General features: G+C 39.9%; 1 protein-coding gene across 6 annotated transcripts in view; it reads left to right on the top strand.

Annotated features, from left to right (window-relative positions):
- LOC123746990 (putative nuclease HARBI1) overlaps positions 1–18,082 on the top strand; it is a 119,585-nt gene extending 101,503 nt beyond the window's left edge. For all 6 annotated transcript variants that reach the window (XM_069317264.1, XM_069317261.1, XM_045728896.2 and 3 more), the window contains one exon: positions 17,550–18,082. In XM_069317264.1, coding sequence (XP_069173365.1) covers positions 17,550–17,917 — 368 coding nt within the window. In that variant the 3' untranslated portion in view covers positions 17,918–18,082. The remainder of the gene's footprint in view (positions 1–17,549) is intronic.
- The last annotated feature ends 325 nt before the right edge of the window (positions 18,083–18,407 follow it).

Consider the following 18,407-nt stretch of genomic DNA (forward strand, 5'->3'; position numbering starts at 1 on the left):
TTAAGGGTTAATGCGCCCGGCACTCGTGAAAAAAAATAGCGCATTGTGCACGCGGCGTTTTGGGCTCTTGAGTGTAAACACCAAAAAGTGTGTAATCTTTTCACTCTCTTGACACCAATTCTCGAGCTACGTATTTCATTTTGGCATCAATGTGTTGGCAATAAAATTCTCTACAAGATCATATGTATAAAATGTCACCAAAGCATTAGCTATCCCACCACGAAATAAATAAAAACGTAGATCACTCGCCGTGACGCCCAAACAGCAACAAAATGTTCATACTCTTATGTTTGTTGTCAGCTCCACATTAGTTCTACAGCGTTAAATTTTATATCACTGAACTCACAATAAAATTCCCTACATAGACATATGCATATAAATGTAGAATCATGATCGCGGCCCACACCAAGAGTGTGTGAAGTGGGCGATTACCCTCGTTGTGTCAACAACTCAATAGTCTCTCCACTAAGTTACAATACAATGCCGTTCTCCCAAATAGGCCATGTGCCTATTAGAGAAAACAGAAATTTAATGGCAAACATTTTCATACTAACCCCAAGTCGATCAAATAAGAATTGGATTTTATATGTTTTTTTTTTACATCGCGCGGCTATTTACGACGCGGCTACGGAACCCGTTTAAGCAAACCCGTCGTGTATTTACGACCCGGCTGTATTAAAGTGTTATGTGAGAAATCTTTAAAGAATTCTAATAAAGAAAGAGATCTAGGGGTGGTTCTAGATAGAAAACTATCACCTGAGGACCACATAAAGAATATTGTGCAAGGAGCCTATGCTATGCTTTCTAACTTCAGAATTGCATTTAAATACATGGATGGCGATATACTAAAGAAATTGTTCATGACTTTTGTTAGGCCAAAGCTAGAATATGCAGCTGTTGTGTGGTGCTCATATCTTAAGAAGCACATCAATAAACTGGAAAAGGTGCAAAGACATGCTACTAAGTGGCTCCCAGAACTAAAGGGCAAGAGCTACGAGGAGAGGTTAGAAGCATTAAATATGCCAAAACTAGAAGACAGGAGAAAAAGAGGTGATATGATCACTACGTACAAAATAGTAACAGGAATTGATAAAATCGACAGGGAAGATTTCCTGAGACCTGGCACTTCAAGAACAAGAGGTCATAGATTTAAACTAGCTAAACACAGATGCCGAAGAAATATAAGAAAATTCACCTTCGCAAATAGAGTGGTGGACAGTTGGAACAAGTTAAGTGAGAAGGTGGTGGAGGCCAAGACCGTCAGTAGTTTCAAAGCGTTATATGACAAAGAGTGCTGGGAAGACGGGACACCACGAGCGTAGCTCTCATCCTGTAACTACACTTAGGTAATTACACACACACATTCAAAAGGTGATACCCTTAGGGTCAACACTTGCATCAGAGGAGCTCCAGCATATTTCAACAATCCTAAGTATTGTAGTACAGGTTGATGGTAGTGAGTGGTGTCCCAGAGAACATAAAGGTATAGTGCTTTTGAAAAATAGGTGAGATAACAGAAATGTGCTAAGGGAAGTGAAAAATCGGATGAGAAAAAGTTGCCCTAGTGTTTCCAGTGCAGAAAAGAACATTCAAGATGGCCGCTGGCAAGAGGAAAAACAAAACAGAGCTTGATTTTGCTGGATTCAATGAAGAAAGCATTGATATTAGCAGTCTACACAACAAGTTGGTAAAATTAGATACTATAGTGAACTCTCCTGTAGAAATAATTAGTAAATTGAAAGAAAGTAATGACCATTTGAATAGCAAAGTTTTATGTCTTGAGGGATTAGTGAAAAACTTGTGCAAGGATAGGAATCATTTGGAAACAAATTGCAAAGCCATGGAAGGAGAAAATAAACTCTTAAAAATAGCTTTGGAAGAAGTTAAAGTAAATTTAAACGGAAATGACTACAATAGGTTAGGTAAGGAAATTCAACAGGAGAAACAGCTTTTGTCAGTACAGATGGAGGAAGTTACACAGGGAATAGAACAGTGCAAGAAAGATATGCAACTCACCTATGCACAAGTGGCCAAAGAGAAGGAAAAAATTGAAGAAGCTGTAAAGGAAGCCAAACACTGCAGCAACCAAGATAAAACAAACATTAGGCTGGAAGTGAGAAAGGAATTGGCACCAAATCGAAGTTGGTGCAAAACTCAGTTGCTTGGAGTAAGTCCCTGATAATTTTTGGTTGCAAAGAAAAGGAGATAACATCTAGGTCAGAAAGAGCTGTAGAAGAAGCTAAAGTAGTAGATAAAATTGTTGGCCTCGTAGAAGGTCTTACTACCATAGACAATGTGTGCGACTACAGGAGAATAGGCAGATACGTAACAGGGAAAGATCGACCTTTGAGGATCACCCTAAACGGTGCCAAACAGATGGAAGAAGTACTCAGGAATGCTAGAAAATTACAAAGTGATGAGAATGGGAGTGTGGTCGTTAAGACGAGAACTTTCAAAAGAAGACAAGAGAAGCTGAAACTGAACCTCGCCGAGGCAAAACGTTTAAATAAGAGCAGGAACGAAGAAAAAATCAAATTTTTTTTCTACAAAGTGTTAGGGGTAGGCAGACCAGTAAAGTGGTACATAAAGGCAAACCAACAAAATCAATAGAGAGAGGGGAGTGAAGAATAAGGAAAGGGGGAACAAGTTCCTGAAGATTGCATACACCAACATAGATGGAGTGAGATCGAAGATACTGGAGTTAAGTGATGTAATACAGCTTCAGACACCAGACATTGTTGCACTCACGGAGACAAAACTTGAAGATGTTATTTTAAATAAGGTCATATTCCCAAGGGGCTAGTCAATTTGGAGACGGGACAGAAAATTAGGAAAGGCGGTGGTGTTGCTGTGCTGGTGAAAGAAACCCTAAAGGTGAAGGAAATAATAACTGCCAATCCACAAGAAGTTGACAATAGCACTAGAGATCTGCCTTGAAGATGATAAACTAATGATCATAAATGCATATAGTCCACCGCCAAGCAGCACATGGTCAAAGGAGGAGCTAGATAGTAAACGAGAAGGTCTTATAACAATAAAATGAGAGAGATTATAGTGAGAGTGGATAACGATAGATCACGACTGTTGATAGTCGGTGACTTCAACTTGAAATCCATAGACTGGGAAACATATGAAGCTAAAACAGAAGATTTTTGGAGCTGTAGATTTGTAGACCTCATCCTGGAAACATTCTTGTATCAACATGTTAAACAAGCTTCGAGGATGAGGGAAGGGGACGTTCCCTCCATGCTAGATTTTATATTTACCAGGAAGGAGGAAGAGATAATTGACATTCAGTACCTTCCTCCCTTGGGTAAAAGTGACTTATGTCTTTTTGGGAATAAAGTATGCAATGCATTATAATCTGGAAGAAAATAAGGAGGTTGAAGCAGTTGAAAAACCTGCCTTCAGGAGAGGACATTATGGCGACCTTAGAAATTTTTTTAGTGAGTATAATTGGACAGACTTGTTGCTAGGCAAGGAAGTGAATGAGATGTATGTCAAGTTTTGTGAAATATATGATAAAGGCACAAAATTTTGTATACCAAAACAGAGATACAGTACTAGGAAACAGGATTGGTTCACTAGAAATTGCAGAGGGCCAGAGACCAAAAGACACAAAAACGGAATCAATACAGGAAGAAGCCAAACCCCCAAACATACCGGTGATACAAAGATGCGAGAAACAACTACACGGCAGTGAGGAGAGAGGCAGAAAGAAATTTTGAAAAAGGTATTGCAGACAAATGTAAAACATAACCAGGTCTATTCTATAAATTCATAAACAACAAATTGCAGGTAAAGGATAATATTCAGAGGTTGAAAATGGGAAATAGATTCACGGAAAATGAAAAGGAAATGTGTGAAACACTAAACGAAAAGTTCCAAAGTGTGTTTGTACAAAATGAAATCTTTAGGGAACTAGACACAATAAGAATTCCAGAGAACAACATAGAGCACATAGAGGTGTCTAGAGACGAAGTGGAAAAAATGCTCAAGGAGCTAAGTAAGAACAAAGCAGTTGGTCCAGATGGAGTTTCACCATGGGTTCTGAGAGAATGTGCACCTGAGCTCAGCATTCCACTTCAACTGATTTTTCAGGCATCCCTGTTTACAGGAGTTGTAGCTGATGTGTGGAAAAAGGCTAACATAGTTCCAATCTACGAAAGTGGTAGCAGGGAAGACCCCCTTAATTATAGACCTGTATCATTGACAAGTGTAATAGTCAAAATATTGGAAAAAATAATTAAAACTAAATGGGTAGAACACCTGGAGGAAAACGATATAATATCAGACAGACAGTATGGTTTTCAATCTGGAAGATCCTGTGTTAACAAACTTACTCAGTTTTTATGATCGAGCCACAGAGATTTTACAGGAAAGAGATGGTTGGGGTGACTGCATCTATCTGGACCTAAAAAAGGCTTTCGACAGAGTTCCCCATAAGAGGTTGTTCTGGAAACTGGAACATATTGGAGGGGTGACAGGTAAGCTACTAACATGGATGAAAAATTTCCTGGCAGAAAAATCAGGGCCGTAATCAGAGGCAAGGTATCGGATTGGTGGAATGTCACGAGTGGAGTACCACAGGGATCAGTTCTTGCACCGGTAATGTTCATTGTCTACATAAACGATCTACCAGTGGGAATACAGAATTACATGAACATGTTTGCTGATGATGCTAAGATAATAGGGAAGATAAGAAACCTAGATTATTGTCATGCCCTTCAAGATGACCTGGACAAAATAAGTATATGGATCAACACTTGGTAAATGGAATTTAATGTTAATAAATGCCATGTTATGGAATGTGGAATTGGAGAACATAGACCCCTCACAACCTATAAATTATGTGAGAAATCTTCAAAGAATTCTGACAAAGAAAGGGATCTAGGGGTGGTTCTTGATAGAAAACTGTCACCTGAAGACCACATTAAGAACATTGTGTGAGGAGCCTGTGCTACACTTTCTAACCTCAGAATTGCTTTTAAATACATGGATGGAGAAATACTTAAGAAACTGTTCACGACTTTTATTGACCAAAACTGGAATATGCAGCAGTTGTATGGTGCCCATATCTGAAGAAGCACATCAACAAACTGGAAAAGGTGCAAAGACATGCCACTAAGTGGCTCCCAGAACTGAAGGACAAGAGCTACGAGGAGAGGTTAGAGGCATTAAATATGCAAAAATTAGATGATAGAAGAAAAAGAGGCGATATGATCACTACGTTCAAAATAGTAACAGGAATCGATAAAATTTGATAGGGAAGAATTCCTGAGACCCGGAACTTCAAGAACAAGAGGTCATAAATTTAAACTAATGAAACAAAGCTGCCAGAGAAACATACGAAAATTCACTTTTGTAAACAGAGTGGTAGACGGTTGGAACAAGTTATGTGAGAAGGTGGTGGAGGCCAAAACCGTCGGTAATTTCAAAGCATTATATGACAAAGAGTGCTGGGGAGACGGGACACCACGAGCATAGCTCTCATCCTGTAACTACACTTAGGTAATTACAATATATACAAGATTTTGCACCATTATTGGGCATTTAGAAGTCATGGAGAGTGTGATACTCGCTGAAACACTTGACATGACACAAAGGGACAGCATATGCTTTGCACCATGTTAGCACCAATTTGTGTTTCTTTGGCCTCATTTGTGCGGTCTTACAAATAATACACTCACGCTGGCCTATTGCACGCTTTCCAATTGGTGACAAATTGTTTATTGCGTGTACTTGAAAGCCCTCCCTGTAAGCCAGCCTGGGTGTAGGAGCATAGCACAATACTGGGTTCTGAATGGGTCTTTGAATGCTGGTAATTTCTTTACCAAACTTTATTAGTAATTGTGTCACAACAGAAAAATTAAATGCACGGAAACTTCGTTTACAACCTGTTTTCATCAGATACATATTGAAACTGTTCAGCATGGTTACATCAACAAGGTCAATAAACATCTTTTTGGTCCACCTCACTGTTTTCCATACACACTCGACAGCGCCCACCATCATGTCACATTTATCATCCAAACGTCTGTTTATGTTATAGTCCATAACATAATCTGGTTTATATATATTGGTTCTTTCGTTGTTTTGTTCATCTTGCCACTGTTCACAATTGTACCAGTGTATATGGTTGACAACATGGTTTACTTCTTGCCTGTCTTTCCACTGCACTGAAAGTATTTGATCAGTTTTTCTTATCTGGCATTCACCTACTTCAATATTCTTGTCAAACACTGGCATTTCCCTTCTTTTTGCCTTTTCCAAACCAACGCTTAAGTTTTTACCAAACACTCAATTTCTATTATCAAGCAAGAACCTAGTTACCAGGGGACTTGTATAATAGTTATCTTGGTATAAAATGTGGACTTTTTTTCAACCATTGTGCCATCAGTGTCTTCACCACACTACCTAAAAAATCGTGTTGGTTATTACCGTGAATGTCTACATTGCTAGCAGAATACAGAATCATGTGTAACACAAGTTCTCTTGCACAGTCACAGAGAACAAAGAATTTAAATCCAAATCTGTTGCATTTGGAGGGAATATACTGCTTGAAAGCAACACGTCCTTTGAGAAGCACAAGGGATTTGTCAATCACTAGCTTCTGGGCTGGTATGTAGAAATCTCTGAACTTTCCAATCAGTTCATTCAGAACATGCCTCCCTCTTCAAAGTCTATCATGCTGTGTCTGTTCTTTATTATTTGCAAAACGAAGACACCTGAGGAGTATCTGAAACCTGTTTCGAGACATATTTCCTGAACAAAGGTATTGGAACAGTATGGTCTTTGTTCCAATAATCTGAGATGTGTTTTACACAATGTTTCATCAACATACATAGTGCAAGAAATACATACATTTCACCTATATTAGTGTTTTTTCCATTGCTGTAATCGTGAAAAACTGTTAACTCCTGTTCAATGAGATGAGCCGCGTGAATGTTCGTTTGCTGAACAATATGTTCCATGAGTGGCTCATCAAAATATACAGTAAAAAAGTCCATTTCACACATGTCCTTATCAGTATCAGGAAAAAGGTCTTTAAACCCAACATCTTTATTGTCAAAGGCAGTAATTAGTGGAAGAAAATCGTCACTATCACTCCACACATGTACACCTGGTGTCTTGCGAGACAAAACAGCGGTGAGGAATCGTTGCACACTGTGGATCAGGAGCTGAAGCCCGTCTACTTAAAGTACGGCCGCAAACTAAAGATGAGGTAAAATCACGTGAACATTGAGGGTCTTTGTTCATCTTGTCTACATGTGGTGTCATGCTGTGGTGTTTGGGTGGACGAGTCGCTGACCCGAGAAAACAATGCCTGGTAAAACCACTGGCGCTAGCGACAGGCATGTTAATACTATGTTTTGATTTAACTATACTAAAACCAGATAAAGAGTCACCTTTATCTGACTCGTCGTCCAAAATATCCTCATACTCCAAATAAGTACAAGAACTATGTGGTGGGGAGCGAATTGGTGTAGCCACTGGAAGAGGAGGCCTCGCCATGGGAGCAGACTCTGTCACATTCTCGCTCAAGGTGCTATTATCATCGGACTCCTGTGAATAGTCTTTATCGATGTCAGAGTCATCAATAACACTTTCCTCACCATCAGAAAATAATTAATTATTTATTTGATCATCAGTCAATGATTGCATGGTGTGTGGCTGGGAGGCATTTGGCTGTACGCTCGCCATGGTAAATGTTTAATGTTTAAATGTTTATTTAGGTAAGGTACATACATACAAGAGATTTTACAAAGAGTGATGGATTTACAGTTAGGGCTAGTACATACAATGCCTAAAGCCACTATTACGCAAAGCGTTTCGGGCATGAAAAACTTAAATGACTAAAGCTTAATACTAATTGAGCATAAAGAGTAAAATGAAAACATGGAATGAAAACATAGCTGTAAAAGCAGCACAAATACAATTCTGTCGACAAACAGCGCTCTTTAAAAAAACAGACATTGGTTGACAATAGAGGGGTTATCTTGAGGTTATCTTGAGATGATTTCGGGGCTTTAGTGTCCCCGCGGCCCGGTCCTCGACCAGGCCTCCACCCCCAGTAAGCAGCCCGTGACAGCTGATTAACACCCAGGTACCTATTTTACTGCTAGGTAACAGGGGCATAGGGTGAAAGAAACTTTGCCCATTTGTTTCTGCCTCGTGCGGGAATCGAATCTGCGCCGCAGAATTACGAGTCCTGCGCGCTATCCACCAGGCTACGAGGCCCCGTATGGGGTAAGGTAGGTTACAGGGAATTTATTAGGTATAGCTTCGTTTTTTATCTTAAACTGGTTGATGACCTTCCAAATGCCTCCCAACACCTCAAACCAATTCTATTTGCTGACGACACAACCTTCATTTACTCCAGTCCTGACCCCCTTGCTCTAAATGCCACAGTAAATACTGAGGTAAATAAAGTCCATCTTTGGCTAACTGCTAACAAACTCACCCTTAACATTGACAAAACTTTCTATATTCTGTTTGGCAATAAATCCTCTAATCAAATAAATCTCAAAATAAACAATACCCAAATTTGTAACAAATTAGATGGCAAATTCCTTGGCATTCTCATTGACCACAAGCTGAATTTCCAGGGACACATTCTAAATATATAAAAAAAAGTTTCAAAAACTGTTGGCATTCTTTCTAAGATCAGATATTATGTACCTCGCCCTGCCCTGGTGTCTCTCTATTACTCCCTCATCTATCCATATCTCAACTATGGTATTTGTGCTTGGGGTTCTACTACCCAAAAGCATTTACGTCCTCTAATTACTCAACACAAAGCTACTATTATGACAATATCCAACTCTGGCCCCAGACATCACTCGGTACCCCTACTCAAATCTCTGAATATGTTAGACATTAAGTCACTGCACAGTCTCTCATGTGTATTATACATATATAAAACGCTAAACTGTAATGCCAATCCTGACCTCAAAAGCTTCATAGAAGGTTGTAACAGAACCCATGAGCACCACACCAGAAATAAATACAGTTTTGATATTCCTAGAGTACGACTTAATCAAACTAGAAATGCTCTACAAATCAAGGGACCCAGATTGCGGAATGACCTTCCCAACCATGTTAAAGACTGTACCTCTCTCAACCAGTTTAAGATAAAAACGAAGCTATACCTAATAAATTCCCTGTAACCTACCTTACCCCTCTATTGTCAACCAATGTCTGGTTTTTTTAAAGAGCGCTGTTTGTCGACAGAATTGTATTTGTGCTGCTTTTACAGCTATGTTTTCATTCCATGTTTTCATTTTACTCTTTATGCTCAATTAGTATTAAGCTTTAGTCATTTAAGTTTTTCATGCCCGAAACGCTTTGCGTAATAGTGGCTTTAGGCATTGTATGTACTAGCCCTAACTGTAAATCCATCACTCTTTGTTTTGTAAAATCTCTTGTATGTATGTATGTACCTTACCTAAATAAACATTTAAACATTAAACATTTATAAAAATTGGAGATAACACTTGGTAAACACTTGATCACTTGGTAAACATTTTGACGATATAAATGCATTACTCATAAATGCATTACCTCTCCAAAACTCTAAGCCTCTACAGCCTTCATTGCCCCCTTCCTATCAAGCAAGTAACTGACAAAAGATTAAACAATCCATGGCTCACAAGTGGCATTCTCAACTCAATCAACAAGAAACATGAATATGAAAAGAAACTCAGGATTGGCCTAGTTACAAAGGAAGTGGTTAAAAGGTACTCATCAATGCTTACCAGTATCATAAGAAAGGCAAAACTTTCATATGTGAATAGATTCAATGAAGCAAAAGGCAACATGAAAAGCACATGGAAAACCATCTCTAGTATCCTAGGAACTAAACAACACTCACATAACCAAATAAAATTCTACAGTATAAGGATGGGTATACACCGTCAACTGATTTAGAAATGGCAAATGAATTTAATAGGTTCTTTTCATCGGTTGGTGCTAATCTTGCCAGAAAAATCCCACAGACTCAGACACATATTAACACATATCTCTCAGGCAGTTATCCAAACTCTCTTCTCCTTTCACCAGTCAGCCCAGCAGATGTTGTGTCCATCATACACTCTCTAAAAAGCAAGCCAGGGAACACCAGTGAAATTCCGTCCATTGTATACTAGAGCGCCTCCCATGTCCTTGCTCCACCCATAGCTCTACTGTTCAACAAATCTATAGAGTGTCACACCTTCCCTGATATTCTTAAAAAAGCAAGAATTACGCCAGTCCATAAAGGAGGCAGTCTGGCGGACATAAACAATTATAGACCAATATCAAATCTACCCATTCCATCAAAAATATTTGAAAAAATTATCTACAAACAGCTCTATTCCTACCTCGTAAAATTTGACATACTCAGCCTCTGCCAGTTTGGCTTCCGGTCCCAAAAGAGCACCAATGATGCAATCATTAGTCTCCTTGAAGTAATCTACTCAGTCCTTGACAAAAATGAGTTTCTGATTGGACTCTTCATTGACCTAAGAAAAGCCTTTGATACTGTTAATCACAACTACCTTTTACTTAACCCTTAACATGCTTGGGGGTTTAATATCCTGCCATCTCCACAGGCGCATGTCATTTTGAAAAAAAATATATATTTTTTTTCTTTCTAACCTGTTAATTTGTGTTCACTGATCACGGGAAAAATAATAAAAAAATCGTAAGTGGCATATATTGCCCGCTATAGGGCGGGGAAGTCTGGCAAATTATAGGCGCTGACTCAGCGTGCGTCCAAGGCGGTCTGTTGCTCGCAAGCTGTCAGGCCAGAGTTGCCACAAAGAGATAATTACCGAATTATTTCAATGTCTCTGATTGATTTTTCTTCTTTTTTTGCTGTAATATTATTCAATAGTGTGTAGTTTGATATATTTATATAATAAAATGAGTGAATCGTTGGTGTACTCAAAAATATGGTGTGCATATTGTTGATTCAATTATGTTCATCAATCAGTGAACAATTACTTTGTCGGTTATTACACTATAAGCACAGGTTATATATAAGTATTTGCATGTTTTGTTCACTATAACGAACCACTAAGTAGCTATTATGAGTCAAAAAGTAATGAGGAGTGACCGCCGTGTACCAGCCAGCCACTCCCGCCCTCCCTCCAGTCATCTGACTCACCCTCATTCTCCTCCCACAATAATGTTTTTGCTATAATTCACTATATACAGACGTTATATATAAGTATCTACATGTTTTGTTCACCATAACTGTACATCTAAGCTTGTATGGTGAGTAAAGGCACAGAGATGTGGCTACTCACACAGTCAGCTGATCGGCGGCCGCCCTCAAGGTCAGACGCACTAATATTTCTCCTCCAACAATACTGTGTGGTGTTATTACGCTATATACACACATTATATATAAATATCTACCTGTTTTATTCATCATACTTGTACAAATAAACTGGTATGGTGCCCAAAGACCATCGTGGTAACCAGTAAACAACACCGTCATCTGCACGACGCCACCGCCCTCACCAAAATGGCGGCTCCAAACCTTCTCTTGCTGTTTATACCCTCTATACGCACGTTATATATAAGTATCTACATTTGTGTTCACCATAGCGAACCACTAAGCTGGTATGGTGAGTGCAGTCAATAAAAGGTGGCCACACACAGTCAAAAGACAGCGCCACCACCCTCCCTCCCACAGCATTACACCACCTTCCATGGCGCACAGCGCTAAATATCACCACAATCCTGCTATTATCAGAACCCTGGTCAGTTTTATCACAGTCAGGGGTCTTCTGTAATAATATCATCGCTACATAATAGCATGAACAAGTATATTTTGGCATTTTTAGGCGATGCTGTGGTCACAAGCTGAACAGCAGTGCTGTTAGCTCATGCTGCGTGCGTCAGGCTTGGTTGCTCACTCAATACTGAGGCCAATAACACCCGGGAGTTTGGCCCACGATTTTTAAAAAAAATGGCGTCTGTTTACAAGAACCCTGATGAAGGTGTGGTGAACCCCGTGTATCCGCAGGCTGTTTAAATCTTGCGTAGTACTCCAACACATCATATGACGTGATGCGCAGTGTACTGGAACAACGTTCAGCACGTCATATGACGTGATGCGCACTTTAAGGGTTAAACTCCAGCATTATGGAATCCGAGGCCTTGCCCTGGACTATGTCCGATCGTGAGAATATGGTTTCTCAAGATTCTCCCACAGCTGACTGGAATGGCTCATTGCAGTGCACAGTGCACAGACCTTCGTGCACAAGTCCATCTCTCTTAACCCTGGATAGTGACCTGGAATGTTGGGTATCTCCAGAATGCCCACTTAACCAGGAACACTTTCATAATACGGAGGCCGCCGTATGTCCAGGCAGGAAGTAGATACAGGGAAGTTAAGCATACTTGCCACCAAGGGTCAGTGAGTACATCGGCTGGTGCCAGTGTGAGAGACACCTGCGAGGCGACAGTGGGACCCTGAGGTCAACCTCAACCGGCGCCATGGAGAATAACAGCTGTGATGTGGTCGTGACGTGTTCATGACGTCACCTCTCCTACTGATCATCGTACGACCAATATGATTGGGTCCTGCTCATTTACTGCAATGCTATTGGTCAAATTGTAACCTTTTGTGTTGTGTGCCCACGAGACGCCCTGAGCCTCAGGCAAAAGTATTCACGTGAGGGAGCCCTTACACAGAGGACGTGTCCTGTTCTGTCTAACGGCCAATAGACTGAACATCGTCCATTCCTCACCGTCAAGTTAACTCAACGTCTTTTCGATATACCCACACTCGCCCAGAATCACGAGTGTGAATATACTGTTCAGACGCCTATAGTGACAAAATCACCAGAGCAAAACAGACTGGTATCAGGTAACCCCTGGTGACAAAGATCGTTGTGAGTGACCTAGAGTGAACTAAAGCAGTGCCGCCGCCTAAGTAACCTGTGCGTAACTTTACCACAAGTGTACCTGCATGGTACCACAGCCACCGCCAGCCGCCACTCTGTCCAGAGTGTGTAGCCTCGAGCACCCGCCGCCGCCCTCACTGTACTAAGTGATGTCACCACCTTACTCACTGCCAGTGCCAGTGTGTGTGCGTGTGTCTGTCTGTTAAGCATACAGCATGCCCTACTGCGAGTACCCTCCGTGTCTACGAGCAAAACCAGCTATCAGGCCACCTACGAGTGCTTGTATAAATGGGCCTGAGTGAGTGAGTAAGAGAGGTACCCCCATCTGTAAGTACAAGATCTTGTCATTGTTTTATTGTGTCTGTGTTGATCTGAGGGATCAACCACAGTTCTCACCTTCTCATACCTGTCACAGGTTATAGGTGAATCGACGGTGTATGCGTGATTTGTGATTTATTGCATATCATCATTACCCAAGTATCTGGTTGGAACTCTTGTAATCCCTTTGCATACAGGCAGTTAGGTTGCCGTGTTAATGATTGGCTGTCAATTGTGTTAAGTTAGGTGTTTCTCCATAAGTGGATTCGAGTCGATTACCCAGACGTCAAGAGTCTCGCTAATGCAACCATAGCCTTTCTGACGTCAATCTAAAGTAAATCAAGCACCCTTTGTATTAGTGGTTAAGTTAGTAAATAAACTACTGTTAAGCTTTATGCGGTGTTTCCGTTGAACCACTTCTGAATACTGCCAACATTACTCAACCCTTCAGCTCTAGGTGTCTTCAACACCGAGTTGCCTATATTCACTTAACTATAAATGTGATGAGGACCTTGGGAGTCCCTTAAAGTGTTAAATCATTGGGGAGATTCCAACGATCAACGTGGAGCAGGACCAGGTGAGGATAGTCTAAGAAGAGACCCTCAAGGACTCTAACTCGACCTTGCTCCCAGGTCCTGTACGGTTGCTCTCGTATTTTCTATTCTGCTAATTCCGACAGTTTCATGAAGCATCTGCCAGATGTACATTGGCGACGTATGCATTGCAGTCGTGAAAGCAAAAAAGAAAACTCCCACACCGATCCTATCTTAGTGACAGACACCAATGTGTAACCATCAATGATACAACCTCTTCCACTCTACCAATAACTGTTGGAGTGCCACAGGGTAGCATCTTAGGACCTCTTCTATTTCTTATATATATCAATGATATGCCTAATGTCTCTAATATTCTTAAACCTATATTGTTTGCTGATGATACTACCCTCATCTATTCAGACCCCAACCCACATACACTACATAATAATATGTGAATAATGAATTAAAAATAGTCCACTTATGGATGTCAACTAACAAACTAACACTAAACATAGAAAAGACCTACTACATCTTATTTGGAAGCAAATCATCGAATGCAATTCAGCTACAGATAGACAACATTAACATCAGTAATAAAAATGATGGAAAGTTTCTTGGCCTATTCCTAGACAAGAGACTCAACTTCAGCACCCACATTCAACACATAACTAAGAAAGTCTCTAAAACAGTTGGAATGCTCTCCAAAATAAGATATTTGTTCCTAACTCTGCTCTCCTCTCACTATATTATGCACTAATCTATCCCTATCTTAATTATGGTATCTGTGCATGGGGGTCTACCACTGCAATCCACCTTAAGCCCATCATCACCCAGCAAAAATCTGCTATCAGAATAATAACAAACTCTGCTCTCAGACAGCACTCGGCTCCCTTGTTTAAATCCCTTAACTTGCTAAATATTAACTCCCTCCACACATTCTCTTGTGTCAACTACATTTACAAAACCCTGTTCTTAAATGAAAATCATGCTCTGAAACTCTCCCTGGACAGATTTAATAGGATCCATTATCCCATTATCACCACACCAGAAATAAATATCTCTTTGATATCGCCAGGGTCAAACTCAATCAGTGTAAACACTCTATGCAAATTAAGGGACCTAATCTATGGAACTCACTCCCTAGTGAATTGAAAAGCTGTCAAACTTTTGCCTCATTTAAAAAAAAAAAAAAAGTACCTAATTTCATCTTCGTAGTTTCCTACACTGAGCTTTAAATTTGCTCTGTATCTAGTGTTACCCAATCTCCCAATCTTTATGTACTTAATCAAAACAATTTTAACATGTGCTCAAAAACAATTTTATCATTGTGTTCATTGCTGTATTCTTTTATGTGCTAGCCATATGCTGTATTGTGCCTGCTAAGTTTTGTTAAACTACCATTCAAGCTGTCATTGCAATAATTCTGAGCTACCTATGTGCTTTAATATACCTACAATTTTTCTCTCATCTTTTTTTTTCATGCTATGTAACTGTTATCATATTTATAAATTTTGCAAGTATTTACCTACTTATATGTTTCTTAGATTAAGGACCTGCCCGTAACGCTGCGCATACTAGTGGCTTTACAAGAATGTAATTACTATGCTATGTATCCTCACAATCCCAAAGTACCTTCTTGTATATATATAAATAAATAACATGGGTGAGCATGGATAGCAATCAGCTACTACTGGATACACTTGCTGTATCATCTTCATTAGTGTTGTATCACTTGTGTCAGGTCATTATTGGACCTAGCTTCATCAATATCATGACCCTTGTGTTCTTCAAACAATAAGGTCTGAATTTCACCGACAGAAAAATATTCAAAAGGTGTTTTCTTGGTTGCCGCAGTTTCCCACTGAACGAGTTTTTTCGGTTGGCGCAGCACAGTGATTAAGAAAATATGTGTAGTATGGAAAGAACTGCAAAGAGAGTGAGTACCCCCAGGGAGAGTCATCACTGCCTGATGTTATAATGGAAGGGGACTTCCCTTCCAAACACTTAACACCTCTCCTTCCTCCCCGCCTCACCATCTTCCATGCACCAACAAGAGTCATCAATAAAGGGATTATCTTGAGATTATCTTGAGATGATTTCGGGGCTTTTTAGTGTCCCCGCAGCCCGGTCCTTGACCAGGCCTTCACCCCCAGGAAGCAGCTCGTGACAGCTGACTAACACCCAGGTACCTATTTTACTGCTAGGTAACAGGGGCATAGGGTGAAAGAAACTCTGCCCGTTGTTTCTCGCCGGCGCCTGGGATCGAACCCAGGACCACAGGATCACAAGTACAGTGTGCTGTCCGCTCGGCCAACCGGCTCCCCAATAGGGAAGCTATAACTTGCACATACTATAGTACAAAATATTTGTATGTATTATGTATGAAATGTATTTAGAAGTCAATATTTTTGGGAGTGTGAAACGGATTAATTCAATTTACATTATTTCTCATGGGAAATTTGTTTTGGGTTGTGAATTTTTGGCTTATGACCTGTCTCTGGGAACGGATTAAATTTGGAAACGAAGGTACCACTGTACAATTAGCGCTGTTTTAAGATTTTGACTTGATATGAGCAATTTGTGGCCAATGGTGGTGGTGTTTCTTCATGAATGGTGCAGTTTGTGTGATGGTTTTCACCTATGGATGACTGAACGATTTATGATGTTGGAAGATGCATCACAGTGGAGTGTCACTGTTGACGATTAGCAAGTCTTGTGTGCTGGTTTTTTTTTGTGTGTTTTGTTGAGTTAAACTTGATATGAGCACTTGGCCAATAGTGATGCTTCTTTGTGATAGGTTCTAGGTGAGCAAGAAATTACCACCCAGAACTATAGCAAAAATAATTATTTTTGCATTACTGTAATTCCTAAAGGAATTGTTTCTTAATTTACCAGTCAGAATAGTACTACCTAAAAGTTAGGTACAAATTCCTAACTGTTGACGATCATCATTATATATCTAAATTGGAGGATAAGTTGCCCGTTATGACAATACTCTGCACATGTGCAGAACTGACTATTGTACTGGCGAGGATTCTAAATTCAAGAGTTCAACAAAAGTTCCAGACTGTTTTTCAACATTTAACACTTCTGTTTCTATCTATTTTCAATCCCAATCTAAATTCAAGAGTTAAATATACTGAGTTACTGTATACACTTCACAATGGTTTTTCTCTTACATCCCGTGATCAGGGAACATATTTTAATAATTTCAGAAGGAAAAAATGTATATATTTTTCCTCGTGCAAAACGATGTTGTCAGCTGTTAGCTGTGGCGTCCATGGGTTAATGTAACAAAAAGCGTCTTTCTGGTGGGTTCATTGGTTCCTGCCTGTCCCTTTTTCCATATTTGGGTTGTTGCATGGGCAGTGCTTGAATGAGGAAGCCATTTTGTTAGTATCCTGTGGTGGCCAGGGCTGCTGTTTGGTAGTGAATGATGATTACTAACTTGTGGTTGCCTGCAGCTACCAAGCATGTCCATGTTCATGTTACGGTTATCATTGTTTTTCATGAAGAGGCTAGTTTTGTTTGCACCTAACTTTTCAAGTTTTTGTTTTCCTTCAGATTACTGTGGTGATCTAGTAAGTATATTCTTACTTTGCATCTGTTGAGCTCACCAGGTGGGTAGCTAGGGAAGCCACCAAAGGACTAACCAGAAAGTGGTGTGTCATTATATTCAGTATTGGATTTTATTCAAAACCTTTATATAATTGTTGTGTAATTAATAAAAACCTTAAACTATTAAGATAATTACTGCAGAGCTCTCTCTAATGCCAAAATGTTTCTACCTCTACAGGTGACAGTGGCTATCCCCAGGAACCTTACATCATGACACCCTTCAAGTTTCCAGGAAACCCTCCAGAAGTGTTCTATAATAGGAGTCACTCCAAAACGAGAGTAGTGATTGAACAAACATTTGTTTTATTAAAGTCACGGTTTAGATGTCTTCACAGTTCTGGGGGTTGTCTGAAACATGAACCAGAGAAATGCTCTAAGATAGCAATAGCATGTATATTGCTTCACAATTATTGCATACAGGAGAGAATACCCATAGAGGATCTCATTGGTAATGATGATCTACCCCAAAGTGAACACAAGATTCATAATGCATCAGCAAGTGGCCAGGCAGTAAGGAGGGAGGTAGTAGAGAAACATTTCTCGTAAAATACTCTTAATTTGATTTCATTCATTTTATTTCAAATATTTCTTTAACTTTGCAGCAAAGTTAAATTTTATACAAATTGTCAGTTAAAATGTATAAAGTAATTGTTAGAATAGTTATGTGTACAACTAAACCTGTATCTTGCAAAAATAAAATTATGCATATAATGTAAGTATACATGCCTTTCTGGGGGGAAAGCCCCTTCGGCTTCCCGGAGCTAACCAAGCTGATATGAATGTATTAGACCCTGGCATCAGTCAAGCAAATGGAGTTCTTAGGCCTATCAGGAACCATGAGTGTTATGGGGGGGGGCTAGAGGTTGCTCGGTGAGGCCAACAACTAAGGTCAAGGAGTTCCTAAAATAGTGGGAGTTAGGTTAGGCCCAGCCCCCAGGGAAGACAATTCCCAGGAAATAATACTTGTCCTAAAGATGTCTGTAGTCTAAAGGTGATTAACTTACTCCACTCCAAACAGAGTAAAAGGATACTCCTA

Source organism: Procambarus clarkii, chromosome 87 (genome assembly GCF_040958095.1).
Source record: "Procambarus clarkii isolate CNS0578487 chromosome 87, FALCON_Pclarkii_2.0, whole genome shotgun sequence".
NCBI lineage: Eukaryota > Metazoa > Arthropoda > Malacostraca > Decapoda > Cambaridae > Procambarus > Procambarus clarkii.